At 40.1% G+C, this 14,680-nt stretch overlaps 1 protein-coding gene across 1 annotated transcript; it reads right to left on the reverse strand.

Annotated features, from left to right (window-relative positions):
* Nucleotides 1–924: 924 nt before the first annotated feature.
* plcxd3 (phosphatidylinositol-specific phospholipase C, X domain containing 3) lies at nucleotides 925–14,550 on the reverse strand. Its single transcript, XM_049716623.1, has 7 exons — nucleotides 13,219–14,550; nucleotides 6,208–6,464; nucleotides 5,084–5,257; nucleotides 4,219–4,394; nucleotides 3,971–4,072; nucleotides 3,653–3,833; nucleotides 925–3,536 (listed from the first exon to the last, which is right to left on the reverse strand). Exons 1-6 carry the CDS (start codon nucleotides 13,322–13,324, stop codon nucleotides 3,674–3,676), a joined length of 975 nt encoding a protein of 324 aa, XP_049572580.1. The 5' UTR covers nucleotides 13,325–14,550; the 3' UTR covers nucleotides 925–3,536; nucleotides 3,653–3,673.
* Nucleotides 14,551–14,680: the final 130 nt, after the last annotated feature.

A 14,680-nucleotide genomic window follows, 5' to 3' on the forward strand; every position in this document is an offset into this window, starting at 1 on the left:
TTATCAGAACCTATTACGCTTACGGTCAAAATATGACTAAGTCGTTAAAAAAATTACTTAAAAATGACTTAGTCGTTTCCTTTTTTTTTATTATGAAGGGTTGTCGTGTTTCGCTAGAACTCCAAATATTTCCATCTCCAAAAGAAAATTGCTTTTGTCAATATTGCTTGTCACCATGTACTCCAAACACGGATGTAAACAAACAAGCGCTCCAATTTCAAGTCAGGTCTGTTTTCAGCTGTTACGTTGAATGACATAGTGAATTACATGAATTATACAACACGTCTGCGTAAGGTCACCCCATGTGCCACCTCTCGCCTACTTTCATTCTCATCACCGTGGTAACTAGGAATGATTTTTGTTTTGTATTTATGGATATGTTTTTAGGATGCTCCTGTGTATGAAGGCAAACAAAAAGTTCAATTGCTGCTTGGTCCATTGTCACACGATGGGAAATGATGGAAATTACTTTTGTGATACAAACAAAGCAGACAGAAAGGCGTTTGACCATTTTCATATTCTTCATATGCAGCTCATGGTCCATGTACTAGGCGGAATATTCAAAATTTCAAAGTTATTTTCAATTAATGAAGTATCTTGTCAAATACTTATACCACTTGGGACAAGCAATGTAACGAGTGCAGCAATGAAGTTTACCAGTAAGACTCAATTGCTAACCAGTTGTCTAAATGTTGCACCAGTAGAAAAAAAATTGATGCTAGGAAAACACAGTTGTTCTACTAGTGTGCTGAATTGTCTCACTTGTGATAACAAAGCGTGTACTTATAGGCGACATGGATCACAATGAATAGAAATAATAATAATAATAATAAAATCATAATATATGATATATAATAAATAATACTATAAATAATATGGCGAGTCAATCAGTTCTCCAAACACAGGGAGAGATCAGGGAAAGCGTTCAGTGTTCGGGGCTTTTATTTATCTGCCACTCTAGGAACAAAGGTTTCAGTTTTACAACAGCAAATCACTTTTTTATTGTATTCTTATTTTATTTTTTTGTACACCATAACATAAAAGCAATGACAAGCTTTCAACAGGGAAGACAATAATGACCTCACAACACAGGTTTGTACGCCCTTATCAAGTCTCAAGTCATTTGTGCAGTTTCAGCCTTTTGACTGCAGTCAGGAGAGAAAAACACGTCTTAAAGTCATGCAACTTATAAATAATAAAATGGATGCACAAAAATTGAGCATCCAAATGGTACTTTAGGAAAGTTTTTTCCGCTCATGCTAAGCACTACCAAATTTGTATTTAAAAAAAAAAGAAGAAGAATCATAGTAAAGTGGTAAAGTCACTGAGCGCTTTACAATTTCTTGGCAATATTGTCTTACAATTAAAGTATGTACAAACACGATATAAAACATAAAAAGCGCAACAATTTGAAGACACCAATGCGTACAAACGGGACTTTTCATCAAAAGCACACAAAACAGCTGACTTTTAAGACACATTCGCCGATCCCTAATAGTTTTTGTGTAATGGTAGCGGATGACACAACAATCCTCACAGGATACATTCTGTGCAGAAAATGCTTCTTTTTTTTTTTCTAGGATGCAATGACACATTTCTGTTTGAGGTGCCATAGAAGCCAAAATTCATATTTACCTATTACACACACAAAAGCTCATACACACACTTTTAAATATCTCAGCCCTCCGTCACGTAAAAAACTCTCACTCACATTAAAAAACTCACAACAAATAAAAAAATTCGTACACTTCTCTACACATAATGCTTCACCAAAAATTGACACCCATTTTGTCTACGTAGTCACCCAAATTATTCACACCCCAACAAATGTTAAACATACAAAAGCTCGTACTAACACCTAAATAGTTTCAAACTTTCCCTCTCAAATACACATGAAAAAAACCCTCTTCCTCACAACAACAAATAATAAATATTTTTGGGGTTAAATTAAGTTAAATTTTTGGCATCTACGGAATCTCATACTTCTGTCAATGCATTGGTCACCTTATTTTCTTCTCTTTCTCGCAATATATTTAATGAACACATAATGGAACAACAATGCCAGATATTGTGAAATTCAGAGCTGTGGAGACATTCAAAGACACCCGATAAAGACACCAATGTGCTACTGTTATCTAAACACGTTGAAGCGGTGCTGCTAAAAAAAAAATGACAAAAAAGCCGACTTGAAATGAAGTTCACCTCTGAAATTTTGTGTCAGCAGAAAGACTACAAAATCATGATGGTGACTCATGAACGCTGCACCGCAATATTCGATACAGACGCACAAGGAGGGAATTGAAAGTATAAACAGATGCTGGATAGACTCTTGTGAGCAATATTTTTATACATCACGACTCAGCACCCACCACCAATTCATTCCGAGCCAGCAAACTCTTCACAAACCTTTACAGTAACACCTTGGTTATTTCAAAAACAGCATAATCTTATTTGCTTCCCCCAACTGAGCAAACTCTCAATGGTTTAAGGTGAAATTAAATACAAATAAATAATGCTAAAGTGCAATGAGAAATTTTGTTGTTTAATTTAATATTTGGGAGATTATTGTGGAATGAGGCAGGTTGGAATCGATAAAAATAAATATCAATTAAAAATCTACAATATGAGAATTTTGTGAAAATCTGTGTGAGTGAGCATGTTTAACTTTTTTTTAAACCAGATACTCCCAGTGGTATCATCAATAAATATATAGATATTAAAGAACATGATTTTGAAAATATATATAAATTCATACATTAAGAAATAGATATTTGTAAAAAAGTGAAAACTTGTTTTACTTTGTAATTGGTCATTTTCCTAGATCCTTTCAATGGTACGAGATGGGTTTGAATTAATCAACAAATATTCCATAAAAAATGTATATGGATTAAAAGTGTATAAGAAACCTTTTACAAGCTGTGCAACCTTGTTTAATTGATTTTTTAAAATGTAAAATCTTGTTTTATTAATTATGATTTGGGGGACCATTGAATGAACTATTTTAGAGACGTTGCCCCATACAGTACATTCAATGGGATGTAGTGGGTTGAAATCAATCAATAAATACTAAATAAAAACTTTAAAATGAAAAGTCCACACCCAGCCTCACCCCTCCAAAAAAGTTGAAAATTATTTAAATTAAAATAAATAACAAATGTAACAAAGGAAAATAAATGTGAAAAAAAAGACATTTTAAAATACTGTATTGAAATAACTATGTATCAATAAAAACATTTTTGAAAAAACAATTTGACTATTAGTTGGACTAATTTGTTGGGGTATACATTTAAATTATTTCACATATGACCTTTGTGATTAGAATCATGCTTTGCAAAGATACCTTATGAGGAACATATATATAAAAAAAGCTTTACCTTTGTATCATGAAAGCGCTCACGTTTACAGCTTGGGTGGGACATCTCACTTTAAAGAAGGGATATTTTTCTCCCTAAATTACCAGGCTGACACTGTCACAGTCCACCACAACGTTTCTTCTCTCAACTTGATCTCAGGTCATTCACCATTCCACGATAGCCCTAAATAAAGTGAAAGGAGCAGCACATCTCCTCTGAAACAAATGCCAAGGAGAAAAGAGGCAGAGCACAGACCAAGACCCCTGAGCGGCAGGGGTGGGGGGGCGACTTGTGCTCACTAATGACGCAGCCGACGGCTCTCAGGTGGCGTCGTCGTCGTCTTCGTCGTCCATGTGGTAGTTGAGGGTGATGACGGCACTGATGAACTCGCCTAGTTCAACAAAGTCGGCTGTGATGATGTTGACGCCGCTCTCGCCGGGTCGCTGCGACCGGATCCATTGCATCATTCCCGGCAAAGCCCTGACAGGTACATGACAGGGAATGACTGTGGAGTTTACTCTCTTGGTCTGGACATTATTTATGGTGTTCTCCAGTGGTGTCTGGTGGACTATATTATTTCAAACAATCTGCACTTATACGTGTCCACACATGCTCACCTTTCTGTGATTGTCTCTCGGAGTCCACTAGCCACACCCTTCATCACCGTGCTGGCCTTTGGTGTGAGGACCACCTGGGAAACAAAGAAGGTTCCCTTCCTCCTGCAGGAGACAAGCAGCCCATATGTTTTTCCAATTCATCAGGAATTGAGTAAGCCTTAAATAGTGCCACGGATAGGAATCCAAGTAAATCGTAGTGGCACTTGTGAATAACATTCCAAAACACATATTTACAGCAGCTTGCTAACCTGCGGTCAGTGACAGAAGCCTGGAGGAACTGAACCAGCTTCTCCGGGTCAGTGGTGTTGGCCCACGGGGAAGGCATCATCTGGCCAGGCCAAAGGAAGGGCACCTCCAGAGCCATGGGGTGATGGTAGAAGACCAGAACTTGGTACTCCTTCTCCCACAGATACTGCAGACTCACCTGAGGACACGAGAAAATAGACTTACCATCATCTGAAATCTTATTTTATTCTTATGATATACATGCAGTTAAAATATATAATTATATCTCTTCAAAAGCAAAAATATTAATTTATTCTGACTACAAAACTGGGGGTAAAAATATTAAAAATAAAAGTAAAAACCTTTGGCACTCATCAGTGCACTCAGTGTGATAATATACTAGTATTTGAAAAATACCCTGATGTAAAATACAGTATGTTCTGGCTTCTTTTGTGCATATTAATCTCGAAGCTGTCTTTAAACAGCTGCAGTGCAGAGCGTTGAATCTGCTTGAGGAGAATGAATGGAAGCTGCCTGGGGGGTGTTCTAATACCTGTGGAGGATAGCAGTCATTTATATGCGCCCCATCTTTTAAGTCTATTATTTGCACTGCTAGTCAAGCATTTCCTCTTATTCTTTGTACCCATGATTCAAATTGACTAGCAGGGGGTGGATGGATGTGAAGGTGAAGACTCATGAGAATTTACATGCTGCTTGCAATGGGATTGATTTGAACCATTTAACTACCTGCTTGCCCAATTAGCGCATTTGGGGATTTTTTTGTATTTTATATTATAGTAAACAAAGTCACACTGTTGGCAATATAGTAATATTTCTTAGAGAGTGGAGACCATGACTTCATTTTTTTCCACTATTTTGAAGGCTTACCTCCTGGGCAAACACAACTGGGCAGAGCTTGTCTCCAAAAACATCCTTCAACATGGTCACCAGTTTCTCGTGGTGCAGGTTCTGAACGCCGTAGAAGTGGTTGAAGTCCAGGAACACCACTTCTCTGGCGTGTGCGGACAGGAAGCTGCTAATCTGCTCCAGACCTTCTCTCACCTACAGAAATCACATCCACAAGAGATTCTTTTTAAACTAGGCCACACATTTCGCTAATCTTAATTTGAATCAGCAGAAAATGAAACACCTTCCAGCATGTGCTTGAATTTTGATATTCCAAATCATGCATTATTCATTGCGAAAATCAAGAAAATGTGCCCCGTCTCACAATGTTAACATTTAAATGGACATTCAATGAAATTTGCAGAAATGCAAAAAATAACACTCTTGCTCTCTCTCAATCAAAACATAAAATAATGAATCTTAACCATTTTTCAGTTGAAAAGTTGAACACGAGCTTGTAGAGAAGACGACAGCTTGTAAAATGTAATGTGTTCTTCCTTGGCCATGGCACAAGTGCCTATAAAGCTTCAGAGAAATTGGCTAAGTCCCTTTTGGGTCGTCACAAACACATAAAATAGCGGCACTTAGTAGACCGCATACATCTGGCTAAACTGAAGAAGAAAAATTTGGATCAGCATCAAGTATATATTGTAGCAATTTATCTCCCGAGTGTGTACACATTTTCCCATTACAGCATGACTTCTGTTTCTGCATTATTCACTGAAAAATGAGGTAAAACATCCTGTTGAGGAATGAGGAATATCAACTGCTCATAAAACTAAAATTCCACACAGCAGAGCACAGATGGCCATTGGTCTTAATTTGCATCAGCACCAAAGAGAACATCTTCATTAGGAGTCAAGATTTCATTACTGAGAAACATGATAGAATGTCAAAGTAATTATTGAGATATAATTTGTATAATCCCTCTCAATTAACCACAAATTCTTTGGCAGAGGTGTCAATTTTTTTTTTTTAAATGTATCAATATGGATAGCTTGCTAACTAGCTGGATAGATGGCTCGTTACATCACTAGATTGACTCACAGACAGACAGACAGACAGACAGACAGACAGACAGACAGACAGACAGACACTATACTGACTGTGGCACTGAAGAGACCGTGGGCAAAGAAGAGCTCGTTGTCGGGGTCTCGTGGTTTGGTGGAGATGCGCAGGTCAAAGAAGCGAACGCCGGACTCCAGCTGACTGTTGAAGTTCATGGTCTGCGTGGCTAACCATTTCCTCATCAACTTTTTGGCCACCGTGCCGAAAACAGACACAAAGTTCTGCACAGTCTCGGGCTGCTCGGGGCCCACGGGAGACGCCTCGTCGATGTAGAAGCTGAAGGAGTCATGGGAACCTGGAGTTGACACACACAAACAAACACAGCCTTCAGGAGGGATGTTGTGTCATTGTGTATTTGTGTGACCCGCGCAGGGATGGAAGCGCCACGTTAGAACTAGCCTGGCGCCATGGCAACAACTTGTCTGAATAACAACATCAGGATTGTTAAGTCATGAACCGAAACAACTTGAAAGCATCCTCAGCACATGACCACGCTGAAGAGAAGACAAAAACAACTCAGCATGGCTGTCAATGCTGACTTGTTTATTTTCCCACCCCTCACTTCAGTTTCCTTATACGTATTTTTTTAATCATAGTACATCTGGCAGCTATCGACCTTTGAATGATGTTTGTAAACAATAAGCACCAGAGTACTTTTGGGTGGCAGAAGGCTAGTGACACATATTAAATTGGAAAACGCCGACAAAAATGTTCTGTTTGATCCAACTATAGCTGTATTTTGGTGTTTGCCTGGCTCGTTCAATAAAAGGCTGAAAATGTATCGACAACTGCGACTCTCCTTGCCCGTACGTTAAGTCATTATTGTGTCTTAATTGCTCCAATTTTGTTCTCTTCACTCAAGTGAAGCTCCGTAATGAAAAAGACGTCGGCTGAATTCTTGATCATGAAAATTGTCTTTCTTGTTTTGTGTCCTGATGTGACCTACTGCAGTGTGTGTGTCTATGTGTCACGTTACACAAACCAGACAAATTGTTTTATCCTCCGCTTGCTTGTTCTCATTTCAGCAATCGATTCTCCATCCTCTTTTTTTGTCTCATCACAGGCCTGTTCAGTCTCGCACAGTAACAACACGCGCACACATTTAAGCAGACAGACAGCCAGACAGACAGACAGGGAACCAGAATGAAGCCTCCAGTCCAGCCTCCGAGCCGCGGCAAGCTTTTTGAAGATGTTTCGAGACAAAGCAGAATTGACAGCTGGAGCAGGTGGACACTGCGGGGGTCGGGTAACGGGGTCACGTCGGGAAGCGGAGCATGACCCCAACACGCTCAAACTGTTACTGCTGGGAAGGACTTGTCTTCAATTTTAAGATTTGCCCAACTGAACAAACAAACAAATTCCAAATCGTGAGAGTGCATCCACTTTTTTGTTTGTTGGTACACCATGAGTTTTATTTATTTATTTATTTATTTATTTATTTATTTATTTATTTAAATGGAAACATATGGCTCATTAAATGTTGGAATCCCAAGACGTTTTATTCTGTTGTATGAATGGCAACAGGTGAATTGAACCTTTTTGCCATCTCTGTATGTCGCTGGTATAGATAAATGAATGAAGATGCATTATTTGTAGCAGTAAATAATTTTTGGACCAGTTAAGTGAATTTTTTTTTTTACTTGCAACACATCTTGGTCACATTTTAATGGATACAAAAAGCCACCGCAAACTCAAGGAAATAAAGCTGCATGACAAATGAAATGTGGATGTCATGAAGCTTGAGCATGATATATTCATGGAGAAAACCACAAACACCGCAGCCGTGGGACATCTTTAAGCCTGGAGGCTTTTACGATCCTTCCAAACTGTCCACAGGAGCAGAGCGATACAAGCCGGAGTTGAGTAATACTTGTGAGGATGAGCAGAAGATGAGATGAGGGGAGGAGATAAAGAAGACAGAAGAGGAGGAAATGTAGAGCGGATTTAAGGCGAGGATGACATCACATAAGGAAGTGGGTTTTAAGAAGATGGAGAGAATATCAGGGATAATAAGGAGATGAGAAACAGATGGAAAGAAATGCGTAAGGCAAGCGTGTCGACGCATGGCGGTTATGCTTCGATGGATATAACTAGTTTTGAAATTAAAAGCTAGTAAAATGTTCGATACTTTTCAATTTATTTCCATGAGTAAAGGATTGGGGTGAATGAGATTAAATAGGGAGCTGAGATACAATTAAGTGTGCAGGTAAGTGGGGAAGTTGGAGGAGGGACTATAATTTGGCCAAAAGGAGGGGAGGATGGAGGACGAGGGAAGGAAAATTGAAAATAAGAAGAAATTCGGACAGAAACAAAGAGACGAGTGATGAGGGGAGGAGATAAGAAGGGGAATGAAATGAGGAAAGGACATTTGGAATGAAAAAAAGAGACGCCAAGAGGAAAGGAAGACGAGGGAAGTACATTTGGAGAGGAAGTGAGCAGATGAGGAGAGGATTTGAAGATGGGAGAGGGGGATAGGAAATGAAGAGAGGCGAGATGAGGTGATACAAGGAGAGGGTGAAAGGACATGGGTGATGGGTTGAGGAGGTCAAATACCACAAGGAAAGACAATAAAGGGAGGAATTTAGAGCATTTGGGAAAGATGATCAAATGGGAGTGGGAAGGGAATTAGGCGAGGAAATGAAGAGATGAGGAAACCAGGAGAAAAACAAAGCGGAGGAATTAAGGTAAGTAGCCTAGAAGAGGGAGGTAACTAGGGAAGGAAAGACAAAAGATGATGGGTGGGGATTTAGGAAAAATGAGGGAGGAAATTAAAAGATGAAATGAGGAGCTGAGGATGGAAGGTAAAAAAAAAAAAAAAAAAGAAACAGTAGAAAAAAAATGAGGTGAGGAGCTGAGAACAAAACACCAAGTTACCAGTTCTCATTCTAATTAAAAATGAGTGACACATACTCATTTGGAGTGTACTGGAAGAGTAAGACTCTTTGTAACACACTGCTTCCTTGAAACTGAAGCACACCCATGGAGCATCATTGAAATCCAAGCATGTGGACATCCATTCCCTTCAATCTCCCCATGCGCTTTTATCACTTGTCCAGCCTAAAAATAGCTTTGAATGTGCACACGGCTACCTGGCTGGACTGTTCTTTATCGCTTTTTCCTCCCAAAACCACACGCACGCACACATGCACTCACGTTGCTGTGTACCAACTGGACTTTCCAAATCAAGACAAATGCCCTCCTGCAAACCCAATTAGCAGACAGTACCACGACTGAGGCCGCCTGGGTAGAAAATCCATACATCATTTTCTGCCTGCTTGTAAGACATCTGGATATAATCAGGAATGTTTGCAGGATTGCTCCCCCCCCCCCTCCAAAAAAAAAGAAAACACAGCAAGAATCTATTTTCAGTCTCCCCCCCCAAACATCTTGGTGCACTGGTAACTGATCATCATTCTTCTTGTTTGGGGATTAAGAGGCAACTGAGCGATCCAGTCGAGGGATTTATGTCTCCTCTTTCGGAGGAAGCCAGAAAGACACAAAAGATTCCTTCTGCGGCTTCTTTATTTATCGCCTGTTTGTCAACCAGTGTAAGGTGTACCACACCTCTCAATCAAAATCAGCACTTGGTTTAAAGATGACTAATTCAAATGCAAATGTGGACTCGGGAGAAAAATTGCAAATCCAAATCCTTCACTTTTTGCTCAGTCCCATCTATTACATTTTACAGCCTTGTCCAAAACAACTGCTGTCCGTTGTAATGATGCTAGATTGGTTTCATGGTGACATACGAAAATATGAATTCACACAGTATCTGGCAGCACGTTATTGGCCACCGCACTTGATGCAAAACAAACCAGTTTGCAGGAGTCGTCTCGTAGCTGCAGAAAATAGCCCACTGGGTCCCCTACTGTGATGTGGGGGGTGGGAGTAATGGGGAATGGTGGGTCAAATGGTGACTGTACAATATATTGCTGCAATATAGGAGATGGAGAAACAGTGGTGAATTATTACCAGAGTAGTAAGAGCTGGAGTTATGGCAAGCATTTGTTTTTTTTTTTGTATGTGCCAGCTTCCATGTTGTTAACACAAATCACCCTAATATCAGCCTAAATTATTCAGTCTAATAAAATTGAAGCGTTTCCTCAATTGGTGTTCCTCAAGGTTATGTTCTAAGACCCATTAATTAATTACAAAACAGATTTCTGCTGTCTATTACTGTAAATCAGCCTTATCATCCTTTAATAAAATACAACGTTCAACCTCTTCTCGGTCTCTTGCACACACTTTTCTGAAATAAAACATCGAACCGTCATCAACAGCAGCTGCTTTCTCTCCTTCCTACGTCGCAACTGTCACACATAATGATAGCATGACAATTACAGCCCTGAAGGTCGAGCTAATATGAGCCAACAGAGACAATGACAAATGTGTTTCTGGACTTCATCATTAAACGTCCTGATTTGCATCGCTGCCAGCGTGAAAGTTGTGCTCTGTCATTAACGCCAGAAAACTCTGCTCTAATTGTGCTCATCAAAAAATTTTGCATTGTTCTGGTGCAGCATATTGTTAATTTTCAATAATACAAAGCTGGTAAAGTGTTCATCTATTCAGCTTGTTCAGAACGCCGCAGCTCAGGTTCTGACCAGTACACAGAAATCAGATATTACTCCAAATCCAAAAGGTTTTACACTGGCTCCCGGTCAACTATAGAAGAGATTTAAATTTTTGATACTGCTCTATAAATTCATTAAGGTCCTAATATCTTTACTACAATAAGTGCATTTGTGCATATCTCCTTTTCAATAGGAACATTGAGCTTGTATCCTCTCAGGGGACAATAAAAGCACAGACCCATAATGATCCTTACTAATTGCCTGTCATAAAGAAGGACGACACAAGCACAGCTGTGCTGCCCCGGCAGTTGGTGAAAAACCAGGCAGGCGCTGTTTAGCTGTTTGGTAAGAGAGTCGCGTCATCGCACTCCTCAGCTCACACTGTTGGGTACTCCAAATTGACTCGGGATTAGTCAGTCTGTGTCATCTGGGGACATCTAAAAAATATATATTACAAAAATAAATAACATGGGCGAAGCATCTGTCATCAGGGATGCCTATTGAGAATCTACCTCAGTGGTTCTTATTTGTTTCTGTCCGTCCCAGTTTGGGTCCCACCTGAATACGAGCGGAGCACAATAAATTTTCCCTGTGAGAAGAATTACTCTCCAATTGCAACACATGGTTGCAGCTAAAATAGAATTCTTCTCAGATTAGGAAATCTTGACAAACAATTGTGCCAACACAAAAAGCAAGAATAGTAATCATCACAATGTGTTTATGCAGAACATGGATCCAAACGGAGGAGGTGGGTGGGAGGCGAGCATCTGAGCTTCACCCCACTAGCACCACCAGCACCCCCCAACCCTCCTCCTCCACGGTGGCAATGAGCAAGTAATGATAGCTAATTAAATGGGACAGAGCATGCTCCCATGCTGCTCGCTGCCTCGGCGCGTCTCAACCAGGCCACACTTAGGCGTGTGATTCAGCAAATTACTAGCATGACTTATGACATGTCAACGCTGGTGTGTGGATTCTGACTCATATAAGCAGCGGTGAGTCGTGTATTTAGTACCTGGGCCTCCAGATGATTCCCAACTTCATCCACCTCTTAACACCACCGCTAATCATATCGCTCTGATTGAAGCAATCATCGATTGTCATACTTGCCAAAGACGCTGATTATTAAATGTGTTACCGTGTTCAGAGCATTATAAATGTGTTTTGCTAATTGATGAATAATAAAAATATTCAGCAAGATGATGACTCACGTGGTCCATACTGTAGCATATAAACCATGATGGAAGAAGGAGAGATTTGCGCTTTCAAGCTACAAATATAATCACAATTTTGAGTTTGTGTCGGCGAAAAAAAAAAGGAATCTAGCTATGTCAAAAAAACGAACATGGATCACGAAACATTGTATGACTGCAGAAGATCCTCAAATGTAGAATATAAATGTCAAGTTTTTCATTTACAAATATAGGTGTCAAGTCAAATTGACTGCTTATTTAAAAATATTTTTAAGTGAAGTCTCGAAATACAAGTATCCTTAAGCGAAATTCCATAAACACAATTTTTTTTCAAATAGTTAAATTGCATTTCCAATTAAGTGGCAGGTTTTGTTGGTATCTGCTGAATGTAATGATTGTAACTTATAATCAATTAATCGACTAAGTTACTTTTCAAAGCAACTAGTCTGTAAAGTAACTAAGTTATCTGTGATCAACACAGATAGTTGTCATTCCAGACGATCCTGCTGCCCATCCGCCCACTAGCTTGCTCGCTAGACCGCAATGTAATGTGCCCCCCGAAGCTTTTTTGGAATTTTGAGAATAGCGGAGGAAACCAGAGTACCCAAATAAACTACACACAGGTACACAATTACGCACAAATGTTACTCAAAAACACTTGAAATAAAAATCCTTGGCGCACAGCAGCATGAACAAGTGAATGATGAATCTGAACATTACCTTAATGACTTTGTATTATTAATTGATTGTGATAAGATATTGCAGAAAAGAGGCGGAGCTTTTGTAAGGACAGCTGCGCACTGATAGGTTGGCACTATCTATCTATCTATCTATCTATCTATCTATCTATCTATCTATCTATCTATCTATCTATCTATCTATCTATCTATAAAATAATCATACTGTGTAAAAGCTGTCACGTTGCGCAACAGGTCTCGCACATCGAAAGAAACCACATTGCGTTCTCGGTTTACAACGGCACCGAGATACGACATTCCGGGGTTACGAACAGCTATCGAGGAGGAATACGCTTCACATGCCACACAAATAAATACTTTGCGATTGTTTTTCACTTGATTGCATTAAATTCATGGATGCTAAGTGTTTTTGCATATACATATTTGACTTCAGTACTTGGTGATTATGTGCTGACTAAAGAACACGTTCCGGCTTACGTGAAAATTCATCGTAAATGACCTTCGGTAGAACGTGTTGAAATCTTGAAGCCACACATTCACACACACGGGCAAACGCAGCCGATGAAACACGTGGATTTACTCACCGGGGATGGCCAAGTTGGTGAGCGGGATACTGTGCATGCTCTGCGGGAGACTCGACATCCAGTCGGCGAAGCGCATGTCAGTACTTCTCCCGTAAGACGAAGCCATGCCGCCGCTGCACCCGCCGCCGCCGTGCTCGACACACGCTTCTTCTCCAGCACCAGGATCAGGACCAGCTTGCCTCAATGCCTACCTTCCTCCCTGCCTGCCTGCCTGGATGGGTGGATAGAGGGATGGCTGAGTGGATGGATAGATGGATGAATATAGTGCGCGCTCCTCCTCCTTCATCTCCTCCTCCGCCCTTAGTGGACGCACACACGCTCCACCCGCAAGTTAAGCGACAGTCCACACCGCACACACCCCTGGGCGGGTCACGTCTGCGTGTAGCACAAGATGGGATCTTGCAAGGCAACAGGCACGTGTAGCAATAAGTTATAATATTTTGTTTTTAAACCTCAAATGCTTTAAATTCAAAGTTCCTAAATAAAAACGAGAATTATGTATAAATGCACTGTGCTGCCTTGTTAATAGTTTTGCTCATCTATTTTCATGTCATTTGGCTCCATCCTCACATCCCAAAAATATACTACTTATCATATCTTTGAAAGTTAGCATACATATAGCCAGTTTAAAAATAATAAAAGTTTTTAATAATTGAAGCGATTTTTTATGGACTTCTTGAGCCACTGATGTGTCACTGACACGTGTATCTAGATAGACGTAGTGTGTAAAATTTTCCCTTGAGGGACTTTGAAGTCATATCTAAGTGACTCATGAAGATGTACAATTAAAGGTTACATTAAATCCTATTAAATAAGACGCAACCGTAATATCGAAAAAGGTCAACGACAGCTTTGACGAGAATAAAAATGATGTGCCTTATAAAAACTTCCGACATTCACGACCCAAGTTGTGGCATGTGATAATGCGTTAAGCGGCGCTCCAGGCGGGTCTACTGCAAGGTGAGTCCAAAATACATGCTAACTTCCAGGCCCCACTTAAATGTAAGTGACAATTTTCATTAACCACCAGCAAAAAATCTTTCCAGGTTTTTCTGTCGTTTTTGTTTAACCCTTTAAATGTGTCGCTGTTTTCGAGCATCACTGCGCTAACTTGGTTGCAATGTGCAGGCTTAAGGGGCTCCTGTTGATTTATGAAGGGGCGTGCTGGATTAACATCAACAGCCGGCCGCCACAGGCCTTGTCACTTTTCCTCAAGATTTTCCGCTTGATGGACGAACCCAGCTGATCTGCAACCCAAAAGACGCCCGTAGGGCAAAATTCTTACAGTTACATAATGGCCTTCAGGTAACGCTGCCGCTTCTCTACTCGAGTGAGGCAAACGCATGGAGAACGTTGACGCGAGTCCACCGTTCCATTTATAGAAGTCAACGACCTGCAGCTCTTTGCTTTGCTTTCCTATTAGAATCAATGAGAAACACCTCGAAATCACTTCATTCAAAAA

The sequence above is a fragment of the Syngnathus scovelli genome, chromosome 3 (genome assembly GCF_024217435.2).
Source record: "Syngnathus scovelli strain Florida chromosome 3, RoL_Ssco_1.2, whole genome shotgun sequence".
In the NCBI taxonomy this organism is placed as follows: domain Eukaryota; kingdom Metazoa; phylum Chordata; class Actinopteri; order Syngnathiformes; family Syngnathidae; genus Syngnathus; species Syngnathus scovelli.